At 41.9% G+C, this 16,332-nt stretch overlaps 1 protein-coding gene across 6 annotated transcripts in view; it reads left to right on the top strand.

The window, feature by feature from the left end:
- The window catches only part of LOC137436728 (neutral alpha-glucosidase C), a 105,159-nt gene that overhangs the window by 29,175 nt on the left and 59,652 nt on the right, over positions 1–16,332 (top strand). For all 6 annotated transcript variants that reach the window (XM_068130769.2, XM_068130768.2, XM_078786732.1 and 3 more), the window contains 4 exons: positions 3,665–3,722; positions 3,914–4,010; positions 5,915–6,095; positions 9,879–10,035. In XM_068130769.2, the coding sequence (XP_067986870.2) occupies positions 3,665–3,722; positions 3,914–4,010; positions 5,915–6,095; positions 9,879–10,035 (493 nt within the window). The remainder of the gene's footprint in view (positions 1–3,664; positions 3,723–3,913; positions 4,011–5,914; positions 6,096–9,878; positions 10,036–16,332) is intronic.

Below are 16,332 nucleotides of genomic sequence, written 5' to 3'. Positions count from 1 at the left end.
CTACTTGAGGTTGTTTCTGCCAAAGGGGACAATACCACCTATTAGAGCCAAGGGTGTACTTACTTTTTCCACATGCGAAATTTGCATTTATGTTTATTTAAGTTATACAATGGACTAAAAATGTAAATGTTTCATGATATTTGTTATTTTATATCACCATTATCTATCAATATTGTTGAAATACGAAATGTTGAAATGAAATACGAATACGATAATGTTGTTATATCACTCACACTCTTACGACGTCTCTCCGAAAAGACCGACTGGACAACCCTCCCATCTACTTTTTGAAGAATCCTCTCCAAGAAGTTCTGTCACTCAAGCTTTTGGGTCTCACTATCTGCCATGATCTTTCCTGGGAAAACCACATTTCCAAGCTGCCCTCCAAAGCCAGTCGCCGACTGGGCATCCTCCGTCGTGCGAAGTCCTTCCTTGGCACACCTGAGCTCCTCGCCACAAGAAGGCTTTCAGCCGCAGCTCAATGGAGTACTGCTCTCCCCTCTGGGCTGGTGCTCCTGCCTCACACCTAGCTCGTCTTCACGCTGTTGAAACCAAAGCATTCAGAATCATTGGAATCTCCTGCGATGACGCTATCTCCGAGGGCCTTTCACTAACTCACCGCATGCAGGTTGGTGGTCTTTCCGTCTTCTACCGACTCCTCTCCGGCCTTGCTCCCCCAGTAGTCAGGTTCACTATGTCATTAAATTATATTTCATTCAAAATCATGGTAGATTAGCAAACCTATACATTTTTGGAAAGGTTATAGCATAAGGAAACTAAAAATCAATGTTTACATTTGGAGAGATACCTGTATGGCGGCCATTTTGGATTTTCAAAATGGCCACTGTAAAATACATATTTTGTTCTATTTCTGCCTCTAATTACCCTAAAAACTTTTTCAAATATACTAAACCTATATTTTCAGGGACAAGGAATCCAATGAAAGTATCAAATTAGTGCTATGGGGAATGGTAAGACACGAATCAAAGGTTTTGAATTGCAAAATACTGTCTTTATATTCACGATGAGTTGCATAATCAAATACATGTTATCATTTTGTACAGGCAGTTAATAACATCAAAATGTGTCACAATAATTCATATCACCAAACATACACAGGCAGTCAGCAAAATCATATATACACATGCAGTCAGTATAACTTCACATCTACACAGGCAGTCAATGACAAAATATACACAGGCAGTCAATGGCATCAAACATACACGATTACAGAATATGCCATTCAGAGTTCGTCATCACTGTCCTGTGTGTCGTATCCGACAATATAGTCCGCATCGTTTTCACAGTCCGTTCCACACAAGCAAAGGTCGGTCAAATTGATTGGCAAATCGAATTGGTGGAATGGTCAATCGAATCGAATTCGATGAATCGAATCGAATCGAATTGGTCGAATGGTCGATCGAAATGATTGGTGGAATGGTCGAATGGTCGAATTGGTCGAATGGAATTGGTCGATTGGTCGAATTGGTCGAATCGAATTGGTCGGAATTGGCAAATGTAAATATTGATTTTCAAATTTTCCATGTAATAACGTTTCCAAAAATGTATAGGTTTGCTAATCTACCATGATTTTGAACGAAAAAACATGGTGAACCTGACTACAGCTTTCTCTGGGCTCTGTCCCCCAAATATTCCTACAGGTCGCACAAGATCTGCCTGCAACCCTCTTATGGTTAAACTGCCAAAATCAAGACACTCTGCTCACCTTCACTCCTTCATTCCTCTTTTCTCCTGCCTCTGGAACAAACTCCCTCACTCTCTTCAATCCCACTCCTCCCTCCAGGTCTTTAAACGGCTGTTCACCACAATCTCTTATCTTCCCCAATCCAAAACCTTGATCTTTTCTACCCCCGCTAATTTCACCCCAAATCCACTTTTTTGAGGTGCCGACTTCTTTCCTGGAAGTCCTTGGTGTCCTTGCGTTTTATACCTATCCTGCCTCCCCCCAGGCCCTCTCCCTCCCACACATCTCCCGATGTCGCTGCTCTCAAATGTTGTGTTTCTGTGCTTCCTCCCCTTCTCTCCCCATCTTGTCGACTCCCTTTTTATATACTTTGTTTGCTTGCTTGTTTGTTTGATTTGTTTGTTTGATAAATGTTAGCTCTTTTGATAAATGTCTCTTTCACGAGCCTCGACTTTGCATACGAAAAAAAAAAAAAATTTTTTTTTTTAGATCAAATAGCTATATGTGGAAATATGTTGAAAAAGTCAAAACTTTACATGGGATGTTCTTACTTTTTCACGTGACTATATATTTTAATGGATTTTAGAAACATGCCTTGACAATTGGAATATAATGGTTAAACAAATGTGGAACTTGAGCATATAAATTCGTAATGTGAAGTTGCATAAATTTTTGTTGGCTAAAAAGTACATCTTGTCATTTTTTGAGGGAGTGTGAGTGGGAGATGTTTTAATTTGTCTTTATGCTAATTAGGCTAATTTATGTTACTCTTTCTCTCTCTGTCACTCTGATGAGCGTCAGTACCAACTGTACTTTTCACAGAGTGTCGGTACCACCGAAGCAGCTTCCTGAGCGAGAGTTTAAGGGAGTGCATGAGCACATGACCTCTGGGTGGAGTTATGCTGGGTGGTTTGTCTTTGCCTACCCAACAGTAGTTACGGCAGGAATTTGTTTAGGGTGTCGGCAATAGCTCGCCTACTCTATGTGAAGGACGCCGTGCAATCTTTAACATCCACCAACCAATGCTTGCAGACGGGACCCCCCCTTCCCTCCCCCGTTTAACGTCCATCCGAGGGATGGCACACACATTGATGAATCACCCTGTCTGTGAAACACCAGGATGACCGTTTTTAGCTGGGTCGGGATTGAAGCATAGGCTAGACAGCTTAGAGGTGAGTGTGTGCACCTTTAAGCCATCCTGCCAGTGCACATGATGTTACTACCTTTATAATAATTAATAACATTTTTCCTGAAATAGGTTTTAGTCGGCTTTTGACCATATATTTTGGCCACCAACTTCTGTCAGCCATAATACCTGCAGTCTTGTTTTTTGGGTTCTGTAGGTTGAGAAATTTATGAAGTATTGAAATATTTCTGGGACCAGGCCTGTCATTAAGTTTCATGGTGGTGTGGATACGTTTCCTGAAATAGGTTTTGGGACCAGGCCTCTGTGCTGCAGTCAGCATGTATCTCCATATATGGCCATTGGTCATTGTCAAAAAAAAAAAAAAAAAACACCTTTAGAGGCCATTCGCGGGGGGTGGCCTTTTTCGGGAACCGTGGTTGTTGTTGTTTTTCGGTCCCCTTTTTGAAGCAATGTTTTACGGCCGGATGCCCTTCCTGACGCCAACCCTTTTTGCCGCCTTTAACGACAAGCAGGGAATTACCAGTGAACTGGTACTCAATTAGCCGACCTCGGAAGGATGACAGGCTGAGTCAACCCCCCTGGCGTTAATTCAGCAATCGACCGGGATTCGAACCCAGGATCCATTGGATCCTAAGCCGGCACCCTAGCCGCTAACCCAACACCAGGGTCTCCTATTGTAAATTATTGTCATGTAAATAGGTCATTGTCACCTATTGTAAAATTGTTTTCTCATGCCACTTCACTTCCAGTTTGTACCTTGATTACAGACATAGTCCCAATGCTAAATGAATCCCTGTCTACGTTTTATGCAGGACAATGATGGTTTATGGGAGGAGGTTTATGATGGTTATGAAGACAGCAAACCAAATGGTAAGATTGCTTTTTGCTCTTCCATGAGCTTTACCGTTGTTTCAAAATAAATCGTAAGAATTCCATTGCATGAGCACATGGTCATGATATGATCGGATGACTTTGGTTTTGCCATTAATTTCTCAAGCTGACCTTTTCCCCTCTTTAACCTCCAATGTTGAACCTCATTTCAATGTTGAATGTCACTTCAGGTCCAACGTCAATTGGACTCGATATTTCCCTGCCTAATGTTGAGCATGTGTATGGCATTCCTCAACGTGCTACGAGCCTTCGCCTCAAAGCTACAAGGTGAGTTTTACGAGTTCAACCTCAAAATAATGAGGTTACCATAATCTGCCTGGCTTGAATGAATGAATGAATGAATGATCGTTTTAAGGCAATTTTCCCCGCTGGAGTGGGGGTTGGCCTTGCGGGCCCCATGACAATCATGGTTCCCTGTTTGAGGCAATATTTTTATGGCCGGATGCCCATTCCTGACGCCAACCCTTGGTTGCCTCTTACGATGCACAGGGATACGGTGCACCTATTCTAAACCGGGGTACACACCGGGATCATTCATCCCAGCAAGCTGGTAGTCAATTTGCCGACCTCGGAAGGATGACAGGCTGAGTCAACCCCCCCTGGCGTTAATTCAGCGATCGACCGGGATTCGAACCCAGGATCCTAGGATCCCAAGCCAGCACCCTAACCGCTAAGCCAACACCTGGCTTGATAAATATAAATCCCTCCTGATGTCATGACTTGCAATGGCATAAATAATTTTCTTCGTAAGAAAATATTTTCCTCAAAGAAGAAAAGTTTTCTTGAAACAAGAAAACCATGACAACAGTTTTCTGGCTGCAAGAAAAGCCAGTATAAACATACTGGCTATTGCTTTCGGAGCAAACGCATGTTGCTTTCCACATCATGCACACACACTTTTAAACTCGTACTTTTCAATATTCCCTTACAGAATATCTCACACATTACTTTTAATCTGCGAAAAATGTCACTTTCTCCAAGCACAAGTCAATAAATGTAATTATTATTGCTCAACTTTTTGAAGAAGAAAAAAAAACCAGGGGATATTGTAATCGGCTCCATCAGTCCGTCCATCCGTACGTCACGTTATCTCTTCCTAATTGGTTGTGCAGAAATTCACCAAACTTAGTAGTTATGATCACCACATGGTAAGAAGGTGCAGGCGCAGTATAATTTTTGGCCCGATACCCTGGGGCCCTGGGTGGGATCAAAACGTCATATAACCAAAAATGTAATTACAGGCACATTTTGAAATGAAACGTTGGAAATGCAAATACCATTGGGGAATGCATGAAATATGTCACGATGTTTTGGAGTTGACTTCCGGATCATGCCCCAGGGACTGGGGACATTGGGTCACAGGGGTCAAAATAAAAGATTTATTTTATTTTTTACTAAAAATTTAATATTGGGTCATTCCTGTTGGAATCGTTTGCCATCTTTCAACTTTGCTTAAGGTTGAATGGGGATTTGTAATGGCTCGCCATTGACTTCACACTATAGTTTTCGTTTTCCAGGTATAATGACTTTTATTAGGTCTGCTGATGAAAATTTACTTTAAATTTTGAATCTTGAGCAAGATGTGTAAATTTGATAAACCATACTCTTCACAGATCGTTGGTGCTGCCAAAGCAGTTTATTGTTAAGGGTTATACTGGGTGGTTTGCCATTGCCTTCCCAGCGTTTTATCCATGCTCTGTCCTTTTAAATGCTGAGCGTCAAGCAAGGAAGCAGCACGTACGATTTTTAAATATTTGGTTTGGCTCGGCCGGGATTTGAACCACCATCCTTCCAGACCCATCGTGGACGCTTTAACCATTATGCCACCGAGTCTGGTATATATTGGAAAATACCCCCATCACTTTTCATTGTGGATTCCCACATGCAAGCAAAGGCGTTTGCTCTGTGATGTCATAAGAGAAGGCAGTTACATACAGATTTGTTGCGCTTTGGATTATGACCTTATTTATCACAATCTCGAGCATCAAGTTAACTGTATTATTCAAACATCCTCCTCTGGTCATGTGGCGACAAGCAGAGTTTTTCAAAAGTCTGATAATAACATCAATTTATGTAAAAGTATCGCTAATTTTTACCTGTTTCATCTGCATGGAGAATAATACAAAACTCATTACTGACTTCATATTTCCACATTTTTATTGTTCAAGCAGCAATGGCATGGGTCCTTATCGCCTCTACAACCTTGATGTGTTTGGATACCCACTGGACAATCCGGGGGGCCTGTATGGATCAGTGCCCCTTCTTCTGGCTCACCAAACTCTTCGTACCTCTGCAATCTTCTGGCTTAATGGTTCTGAAACCTGGGTTGATATTTCGGGAACTTGGCAGCAGGTGCACCTTTTCATTGGTTAAATGTACAAAAATGTATTTCGATGTGGTTTAAGTTTTCTTATTTATTATTATATATGGGAAAGGAGGGGGTTTAAGAAGCGGTTTTTTTTCAGAGAGGAAGGAGATTGTGGGTATGAAGTAAAGGAGAGGTAGAAAGGGTCTTTGGCTTATAACCAGAATGACAATGATACAAATAGCCTTTTCAGTATATTCGTTACCTCAAGGATTAATCTTCTCTATCCTTCAAGATTAGCCCACAGACTATTTACACAGAGATGTACAAGTAGCCTTAGACACAAGAAGTCATTTGGCCCATTATTCATATTCCATATTCATATCCCATGAAACTTATTCCATCAGTTTACTTCTCACTTCTATGTACTAAACCCAACCTTACCATTACAGTGAAGAAGGAAAGTAAAAAGGCTGGTCTATATTTAAACATGAAAATGGTTAAAATCTTATCAACTGAGAAGATTGATGTGTTCATATTGGGAGATGATTATGTGGAAATCGTGGAAAGTTTAATCTTCCTGGGTTCTAAGATTGGAGTGAGTAGAGAATGTGGACAGTTATGATAAAGTAATAGACATGTAGCGTTGGGGAGAACAGCAATGTCAGGATTGACAAAGATCTGGAAAGACAAAAATATGACAAAATAAACAAGAGGAGGTTGGTGAAGGCTCTGGTTTTCCATTTGAAATATATGGATGTGAGTCTTGAAAGTTAAAATGAAAGAAAGGAAGAAGATTGACAATTTTGAAATGTGATGTTGGAGACTGAAAGTAAATATTCCACGGACTGCAATAAGAACAAACAAATCAGTGTTTGAAGAAATTAAACCGCCATGTAATTAAACACAGGAACGACAGACGCGCTTTTCATTGTGAGGCAGTTGCAGGAGAAGTACATGGAGAAGAGGAAGAAGTTGTTTTTTGGGTTTGTTGATCTGGAGAAAGCATTCGATAGGGTTCCACGCAAAGTATTGACATGGGCATTGAGGAAGTTAGGAGTGGAGGAATGGTTGATCAGAGTAGTGATGGCAATGTACAAAAGAGCGCGCACAGCTGTAAGGACGAAGGACGGGAACAGTGGTGAGTTTGAGGTGAAGGTGGGAGTGCATCAGGGGTCTGTACTAAGTCCACTACTATTTGTAGCTGTGATGGAGGTGCTGGCTCAGAACGTAAAGGAGGGTTTACCGTGGGAGTTGTTGTATGCAGATAATCTGGTGTTGATTGCGGAAAGTATGGATGGACTGAAGGAAAAGATGAACAAGTGGAAGGAATGTATGGAGACAAAAGGTCTGAAGGTTAGTATCGGAAAGACGAAGGTAGCCTTTTGGTAGCAAGTGGTAGCAAGGTAGCAAGTGGTAAAGCATGTGGTGAGGTGGAAAGAACTGGGAAGTGGCCGTGTGCTGTGTGCAGGAAGGGTGTCGGAGTGAACTCCATTCAATGTACAATGTGCGCTGAGTGGGTTCATCAAAAATGTAGTGGTCTGAGAGGGTCATTTACCAGTGTGGCAGCTACATTCAAATGTAAGGTGTGCACAGAGGTAGCAAGGTAGCAAGTGGTAGCAAGGTAGCAAGTGGTAAAGCATGTGGTGAGGTGGAAAGACCTGGGAAGTGGCCGTGTGCTGTGTGCAGGAAGGGTGTCGGAGTGAACTCCATTCAATGTACAATGTGCGCTGAGTGGGTTCATCAAAAATGTAGTGGTCTGAGAGGGTCATTTACCAGTGTGGCAGCTACATTCAAATGTAAGGTGTGCACAGAGGGAGCTGCAGATGGAGGAAATGTTGAGTTGGATCTTGGAGACGGCGTGAAGCTGGAAGGTGTGAAAACATTTTGCTACCTCGGAGACATGCTGAATGGAGAAGGTGGATCAGACTCGGCAACGGTTGCTCGAGTGAGATTTGCATGGAAGAAGTTTCGAGAACTGAGTGGCGTGCTAATGGTAAAGCATGTGGTGAGGTGGAAAGAACTGGGAAGTGGCCGTGTGCTGTGTGCAGGAAGGGTGTCGGAGTGAACTCCATTCAATGTACAATGTGCGCTGAGTGGGTTCATCAAAAATGTAGTGGTCTGAGAGGGTCATTTACCAGTGTGGCAGCTACATTCAAACGTAAGGTGTGCACAGAGGGAGCTGCAGATGGAGGAAATGTTGAGTTGGATCTTGGAGACGGCGTGAAACTGGAAGGTGTGAAAACATTTTGCGACCTCGGAGACATGCTGAATGGAGAAGGTGGATCAGACTCGGCAACGGTTGCTCGAGTGAGATTTGCATGGAAGAAGTTTCGGGAACTGAGTGGCGTGCTGATGAGGAAGGGAGTGTCGCTGAAGCTGAAGGGAAATGTGTATGCTGCATGTGTGAGAAGTGTTATGATTTATGGGAGCGAGACATGGGTAATGAACGTGGAGCAGCAACGAAGGCTGGAAAGGGTGGAAATGCGAATGGTTCGATGGATGTGCGTAGTATCGTTGAGAGAGAGGAAGACAAATGATGAATTGCAAAAGATGATGGGAATATTGCCTGTGATTGATGCTGTGAAGAGGAACAGGGTGAGATGGTTTGGTCATGTGTTGAGGAAGGATGAAAGTGACTGGTTGAGAAGAGTGATGGAAATTAATGTAGAAGGAAGTAGAGGACGGGGAAGACCGAGAAAGACTTGGCTAAAGATGGTGGAAGAAGAAATGCGGGCAAGGGGGTTAACAAGGAGAGATGCAGAAAATAGGGCAAAATGGAGAAGATTGTCATGGGGACCGCAAGGCTAACCCCCGCTCTAGCAGGGAAAATGGCCTTAAAATGCATGTTGTTGTTGTTGTTGTATGTACATTGGAGGCGCTGATGATAAACAGAAACCATCATATTTTTGACACATCAGGCGTGCCATGAAGCTGAGTATGACTGAGAAGAAGAGGAAGGGGTAGACATTATATGTACTGTATAAATGAGGTAAAGGCTGCCTGCCACGAAGGAAGCAGTGCAGGATGGGGATGTTTGGAGAAATCTGATCGTGAATGTCACAGGAAGTTGGACACAACTTGACAGAACTAGATAATATCCTAACCCTTTTAAATCACTTGAATATCACATTTTAACATACAGATAGTGGGAGGGAGGGGTGGCGGTGGGGGGATTTTTGTTGGGTAAGTTGCTGCCCCCCATGACATATTGGTTCACGAGTTATCAAGTGACCACTATATTCGTCATGTGTGTGCGTCTGTGTCTCTGTGTGTCTGTCTGTCCACAGCATAACTACCCGATGATATCATTCGGTCTTGGTGAAACTTGGGTGGGAGGTTGACATCATGATCTAGTTGTGTCCTGCCTAGAGTGGGCGTATTGCGCCCATTGTGGGCGGAGCCACGCCCGAAGAAAATGTCTTTTTAGGGGGTAATCGAGTTCAAGCTACATCTTCTCCGAGGGGTTTGGTGGAATTTGACAGGGGTTTCGATATTTGGTTCGGCCAATGTCATGTGTCTAGCCCCACGGAGCTCGATTTTTCATTTTTCATTTATTTATTTATTTATTTATTTTTTCATTTCATTTTTCACCGAATTTTCGGTATTGTGTAGCTAACTAACCTCATAACTGATTATACATTATTTTCTATCTCACTTAAAGGTCAGTAACCTTCGTTTTGACATTTCCGGGCCTGGCCTGTCCGGGCCTGTTTCGGTTACAGTCCGTCCTTTATCATTGAATACCGCTCGCTCGTGAACCATCGTCGTCTCCTGACTTGTTCATTTTTTACATCTGTAATTCTTGTTCATCACCCGTTCTTTTGTAGTCATGGTGGCATTGGTTGTTGGCTCATATGCTCTGGTGGCGGAGGGTAAAGCCAGAGACAAATGTGCGATGGATGTCTGAGAGTGGTGAAATTGACGTCTTCCTCTTGCTGGGACCATCTCCCAAAGATGTATTTCGTCAGTACTCCAGCCTGACTGGTCAGAAATGTTTTTATATTTATTCAAAGTTTGCAAAAGTCTGAATTCTAATTTGTTATAGAGGTATTTTGATTTGGATTTTAGTGCAGATTTCAACATTGAGAGGTGATGAGCTACGTAACATCCTTTAAGAGAGCAACAAGCCTCGGTGGCATAATGGTCAGAGCGTCTGCTCTGAGTCTGGGAGAAGGGCAGTTTGAACCACTTCTGAGTCATACCAAGCACTTTAGAAATGCTACTTCTTTGCTTGGTCCTCGTCATTTACAAAGGATAAACAACCATAATGGCCTCCTGTGTTAAACTTCTTTGTAAGGGACCTCAGTTTAAATAATATATATTTTGAGATACATGGAGCAACTTTTTGCAGAATGCCAGGAGAAGGATGATGTAATAATTTTAATCCCATGGATTAATGAGCCCTGAATTTGGTATAAGTAGTACACCTAGAGTGTGTTCAGTCACCAATCAGCTCTCTATCGTTTGTCAAGCAAGCCAAGCAATCGCTCTGGTCCGTTGCTCTGTGGTGGACGAGATAAGCCTATAATGACTCAAGAACGTCGGGTTTCTTCCCTTTCCGTTCCGTGTTAAAGAGCAATAGCGACTGTTTAAAAAGGTAATTCTATGTGTTTGTGGTTTATAATATTTTAGCTCACCTGGAACGAAGTTCCGGGGAGTTTATGCGATGGCGTGTCGTCTGCCCGTCAGTCTGTTTGTCAGTCCATCCGTAAACACTTGCAAACTCTTCTCCAAAACCGCTGATGGGATTGTGACCAAACTTGGCACAAATGATATTTGGTATGTTTGACTATAGTTTGTTCACGGCATTAAAATAATCGGGTTTAAGGGGGTGTACCAGGGGTCAAAGTGGATCCAGGTTTGACCTCCCCACTCCCCCCCCCCCCCCCGCCCAAAATAGGAATTTGCTTTTTCCTCTGAAACTACATACAATACTTCGATGAAACTTGACCAAAACCTTCATCCCCCGTGATCTACTAATGTTCGTAGGGACATAAAGGATCTTCTAACACACTATTTGGGACCGGTCCCAAAAACTCGCAATAGGTCAACTCGCTTTGCTCTTCTCACTATCACTCGTCTTTAGTCCCAATCCCAAATAGCATGTCAGAAGCTGCATTACCTCCCTACTCTACTGTGTGGGGCTGGCTTCGCCCTTTAGAGTAGATTTAAAAAAATTATATTTATAAGGGATTAAAGTATTAATTTTTTATTTTAAGAAACTCACTCACAGAACCTATAAAGATTTGATCATGACTTATCTCTCTAATAAGATACATCTTTTTCGAACATTCATCTCCATCAAGAATATTTAAAAATAAAACATTTTCATCTCATTCTTGTTCAAGATATCTCTTTTGAAGACTAATAAAATTATATACTTCTCTTAGAGTTCTATTTTGGCCTCCTCCTGAACCACATACCATCTTAAGACTATAATACATAATCTTTCCTTTAAAGTATTGGCAGTCGTCAAAACTTTCAGTCCATTTTAAAATGTTGGAACATCTAGTAATAGAACATAACTTATTGGTTTCAATGTTTATTCTTTTATTTGTTTTAAACAGTTTAATACCAGTTTCTCCTTAAATTAAACCAGCCTGGTATTTTTCACATTCACAATGTTTACCATTAATATACCAACCCGAGTTATTCCTCCATTCTTTAGTCTGGTGTAAACTGTTCATTTATATGTATGTAAACCCATATGGAGTGCATTTATTTTATCACCCTTTATAAACCTTTTATCATCAAATGAAAAAAGAGCTTTTTTATTAACGGTCTCTGTAAATATCTCATGTCGATAACTGCTAATAAGATTCATCTCTCTAAAGATTACATCATCTTTATGTGTACAATCATAATAATGATCAAAGTTTATTGTTTCCTTCAATATTCCCTTTTTAATTCCCTTTAGTTTTTTATCAGTCTTGTATTTATCTCCATCCAAATATTTATAAGCATATGCTCTTGATCTAACCCCAACAAATTCACTTAACATATTACCTCCAACTCATCTTTAAATTTACCAATTACCTTCTTATCCTTTGATGAGTAGAAATCATTATTAGGACTATAATTTCATGTATCATATGAATCTATATCTTCTTTAAGATCATTATAAATATCATCAGTTTTTATCTCTAATATAGAGCTGTCAGTATCCATATATAGTAAACATGCTTCATCTTCATACCTTTTCTTTATATTTTTATACAGATAATCATACATAAGATATTTTGATAAATACAATACTGTTGTTACAACATAAATTGGTTTATCCATTAGTATATACTCTTTTACGAGATGAACTGCACAAAAGTTTTCAGTGAAAATTTCAACTCTTTTACAACTAGGTTTGTTTATCAATTTCTCTGCTTTCTCTCTTGTTGTAGCTAATCTTACATCTTGTCTATTTCTTAGTTTCTCCATAGTTTTCCCAAATACAGCATTATTCATCAACTTGTAAAAATCCTTTTCAAAATCATTATTTGCCTTTGTTCTCATCTGTGTATTATAATCAATATATTTACCCAACCGATGACTTTGATTAAACTTTAATATTTTATGTACCTTCTTAACTACAAGTCCAGAATCCACGATTTGAACAAGATTCCTTTGATGAACAACATAATTCTTTTTATCATATAATGTAGTCATAAGTTTTGATGTTGGAACATATTTACATGTTTCAAAGAATGACTTTTGATAATCACTAAACAAATCTGAATTTGGAGTTTCACCACTAGGACCAAAAGGAAGATCCTTATGTTTATTATGAATTATCTTAGGATATTTTACATCAACTCCAAAGTAATAACCAAACTTTCTTTTATCTAAATTTTTATCAGTATGTTTTAGAACATCTCTCAATACCTCATCATGTTTACTCTCATTAACCCATTTAAAACCACCATATGGTAGTGCTTCTGACATTGCCCATCCATAAAGATTATTAGCATCAAAATCCAAAAGGTATGATGAGTCTTTTTCCTTACCATAATCTGGAAGATATTTATTATTTGCTTTAGCATATCTCTAACTACATACTTGTGATAAACCACCCCTCTGTGCTTTCTCAATCATCAATAACATATCAACATCACTGAACAATTCCAACGGCTGTTTTGTCATCTTCAACATAGCAGACCAAACTAAACCAGGTGCTGTGAAGTAATTTACAGGGTCAAGACCATATGATTCTTTGTTATGGCAAACAAATTTGACAATTTGTTTAATTGTCATCATGCCAGCTGGCTGATTGTCATCATGTTTTGTTTAATTGATGACAATTTGTTTAATTGTCACCATGCCAGTTGGTTGGGCGTGGGTACCTCTCTCACCAGCCATGGCTCCTCAGCAAAGGAGTTCTGTGACTCATTGGGACTGACACAATCTGTCAATTTCCCTACCCGGATCTCAGTCAACGGAGCATCTTCTCTTCTGGACTTCATTATGACTAACTTCCCTGCCAATGTCTGCTGCTCTTCTACTGCTCCAATCGGTTCATCTGATCATGTGCTTGTTAAAGTGGACATCTCCCTGGACATTCTCAGAGAGCCTCCTCATCGTCGAGGAGTCTGGCATTTCACTCAGACCAACTGGCATGGTCTTTAAGCAGCCATCAATCATCTGGACTGGTCTCCCATCTCCACTGCCTCCGACATCAACTCATCCTGGGAATTCTTCCAAAGTATATTGCTCTCTCTCATGCACATATTTATCCCATCTCATCTTCAGTTGTCAGACCCTTCCTCCCATCCATGGTACACGGAATCTTGTGGTGAGGCAGTTGCCCTGAAACAACTTGCCTTCGCCTCCTGGAAGGCAAATCCAATGGAAGGAAATCTCATTTCCTTTCACAAAGCCCGGAACAAATTTGTGTCCACCCTCAGGAGAGCCAGGAAACAATATCTCTCTACTCTCAAGACTGAACTCTCAAACCTGTCTCCCTCGTCCAAATCCTGGTGGCATCTTGTCAAATCTGTTTCTGGTGTTTGATCCCCTTCCATCCCCTCCGTTACCTCAAACGGCTACACAGCTGACACTGCACGTGAAAAAGCTGAATGCCTCAACTCTATGTTTGCCTCAAAATATTGCGTCCCAAACCCGTCCCTCTCTGTACACACCGTACCCAGTTGTACTCAGCTGCTCCTGGACTCTGTGTCCTTCTCTCCTGACAAGGTGGAGAAGTTTCTGTCAATCCTCGACTCTGATTCTGCAACTGGACCAGACGGCATCAGCCCACGGGTCCTAAAATCCTGCTCTGCCGCTCTTTCACACCCTCTCTCTGTTTTCTTCACCCTCTCTTTTGCTCAAGGTCATCTGCCATCAGCTTGGAAATCAGCCAACATTAACGCTTTACACAAAAAGGTGCAAAACAGATCCTGGCAACTACAAATCAATCAGCCTTCTCCTAATTATCAGCAAAGTCATGGAATCCATCATTGCTTCGGATATCAAATCTTTCCTCTTCTCCAATGCCTTGATCTCTGATCATCCATTTGGTTTCAGACCAGGTCACTCTACTCTGGACATGCTGCTTCTGCTGTCTCAACAATTGATGGAGGTCCTCAATGCCAAACAGGAAATTAGAGCTGTCTCCCTTGACATATCATGTGTCTTCGATACGGTCTGGCACCCCGCTCTGCTCACCAAACTCTCCTATGGTATCCATGGAAATCTCCACGCATGGCTTGCGGACTTCCACTCTGGTCATAGTAAACGTGTGACCCTGAATGTGTTTTTTTTTTTTTTTTTTTTTTTTTAAAATACAAGATCAAGGCTCGTGTAAGCGCTAACATTAATGACAAAAATACAACAAACGGACACATGACGAAATAAAGGGAACAGGAGACAAGATTGGGAGAGAGGGGGAAGCACACAGGTACAACACTTGAGAGCAGGGACATCGGGAGATCTGTGGGAGGTAGAGGGCTTGGGGGGAGGAGGCGTGGGAAGAGGGGTGGGACGTTGGGAGAGGTAAAAAAAAACAACACATGGACACTGCTGGGACTTCTAGGAAAGAAATCGGTATTTCTGAAAAGTGGATCTGGGGTGAATTAACAGGGGTAGAAAAGATCAAGGTTTTGGATGGGGGAAGATAAGAGATGGTGGTGAACAGCTGTTTTAAAGACCTGGAGGGATGAGTGGGATTGAAGAGAGTGAGGGAGTTTGTTCCAGAGGCAGGAGAAAAGAGGAATGAAAGAGTGAAGGTGAGCAGAGAGTCTTGATTTTGGCAGTTTCACCAGAAGAGGGTTACAGGCTGATCTTGTGCGACCTGTAGGAGTACTTGAGAAGTACTCATACAGGTCGTTTCTCTCATCTCCTGTTCTCCTACAGTAGTTTCTCTCATCTACCCTTCCTGTTCAGGCTGGAGTTCCCCAAGGCAGTGTTCTGGGCCCGGTGCTTTTTCTTGTCTTCATCAATGATCTTTCTGACTCTCTTGAAAATCCTCTCTATCTCTTTGCTGATGACTCCACTCTCTGCCACTCCATTCCTCATATCTCAGATCGGCAGTCTGCAGCCTCCTCACTCTCTGCAGACCTTGACAAAATCACAGACTGGTCAAACAAGTGGAACATGTCTTTCAATCCTGACAAATCTCACACTCTTACTATGTCTCTCTGAAAAGACCGACTGGACAACCCTCCCATCTCCTTTCTGAACAATGCTCTTCAAGAAGTTCTGTCATTCAAGTTTTGGGGTCTCACTATCTGCCATGATCTTTCCTGGGAAAACCACAGTTCCAATCTGGCCTCCAAAGCCAGTCGCCGAATAGGCATCCTCCGTCGTGCGAAGTCCTTCCTTGGCACACCTGAGCTCCTCACCACATACAAGGCTTTCATCTGCAGCTCAATGGAATACTGTTCCCCCCTCTGGGCCGGTGCTCCTGCCTCACACCTAGCTCGTCTTCACGCTGTTGAAACCAAAGCGTTCAGAATCATTGGAATCTCCCGCGATGAAGCTACCTCCGAGGGCCTTTCACTTACTCACCACAGGCAGGTTGGTGGTCTTTCTGTCTTCTACGGACTCCTCTCTGGCCTTGCTCCTCCAGCTCTCTCTGGGCTCTGTCCCCCCAAATATTCCTACAGGTCGCACAAGATCTGCCTGCAACCCTCTGATGATTAAACTGCCAAAATCAAGACCCTCTGCTCACCTTCTCTCCTTCATTCCTCTTTTCTCCCGCCTCTGGACCAAACTCCCTCACTCTCTTCAATCCCACTCCTTCCTCCAGGTCTTTAAAACAGCTGTTCACCACCATCTCTTATCTTCTCCCAT

The sequence above is a fragment of the Myxine glutinosa genome, chromosome 11 (assembly GCF_964187855.1).
Source record: "Myxine glutinosa chromosome 11, kmMyxGlut1.1, whole genome shotgun sequence".
Classification (NCBI taxonomy): domain Eukaryota; kingdom Metazoa; phylum Chordata; class Myxini; order Myxiniformes; family Myxinidae; genus Myxine; species Myxine glutinosa.
The sequence above is the reverse complement of the archived record's forward strand: the minus strand, read 5'-3'. Positions and strand labels throughout refer to the sequence as shown.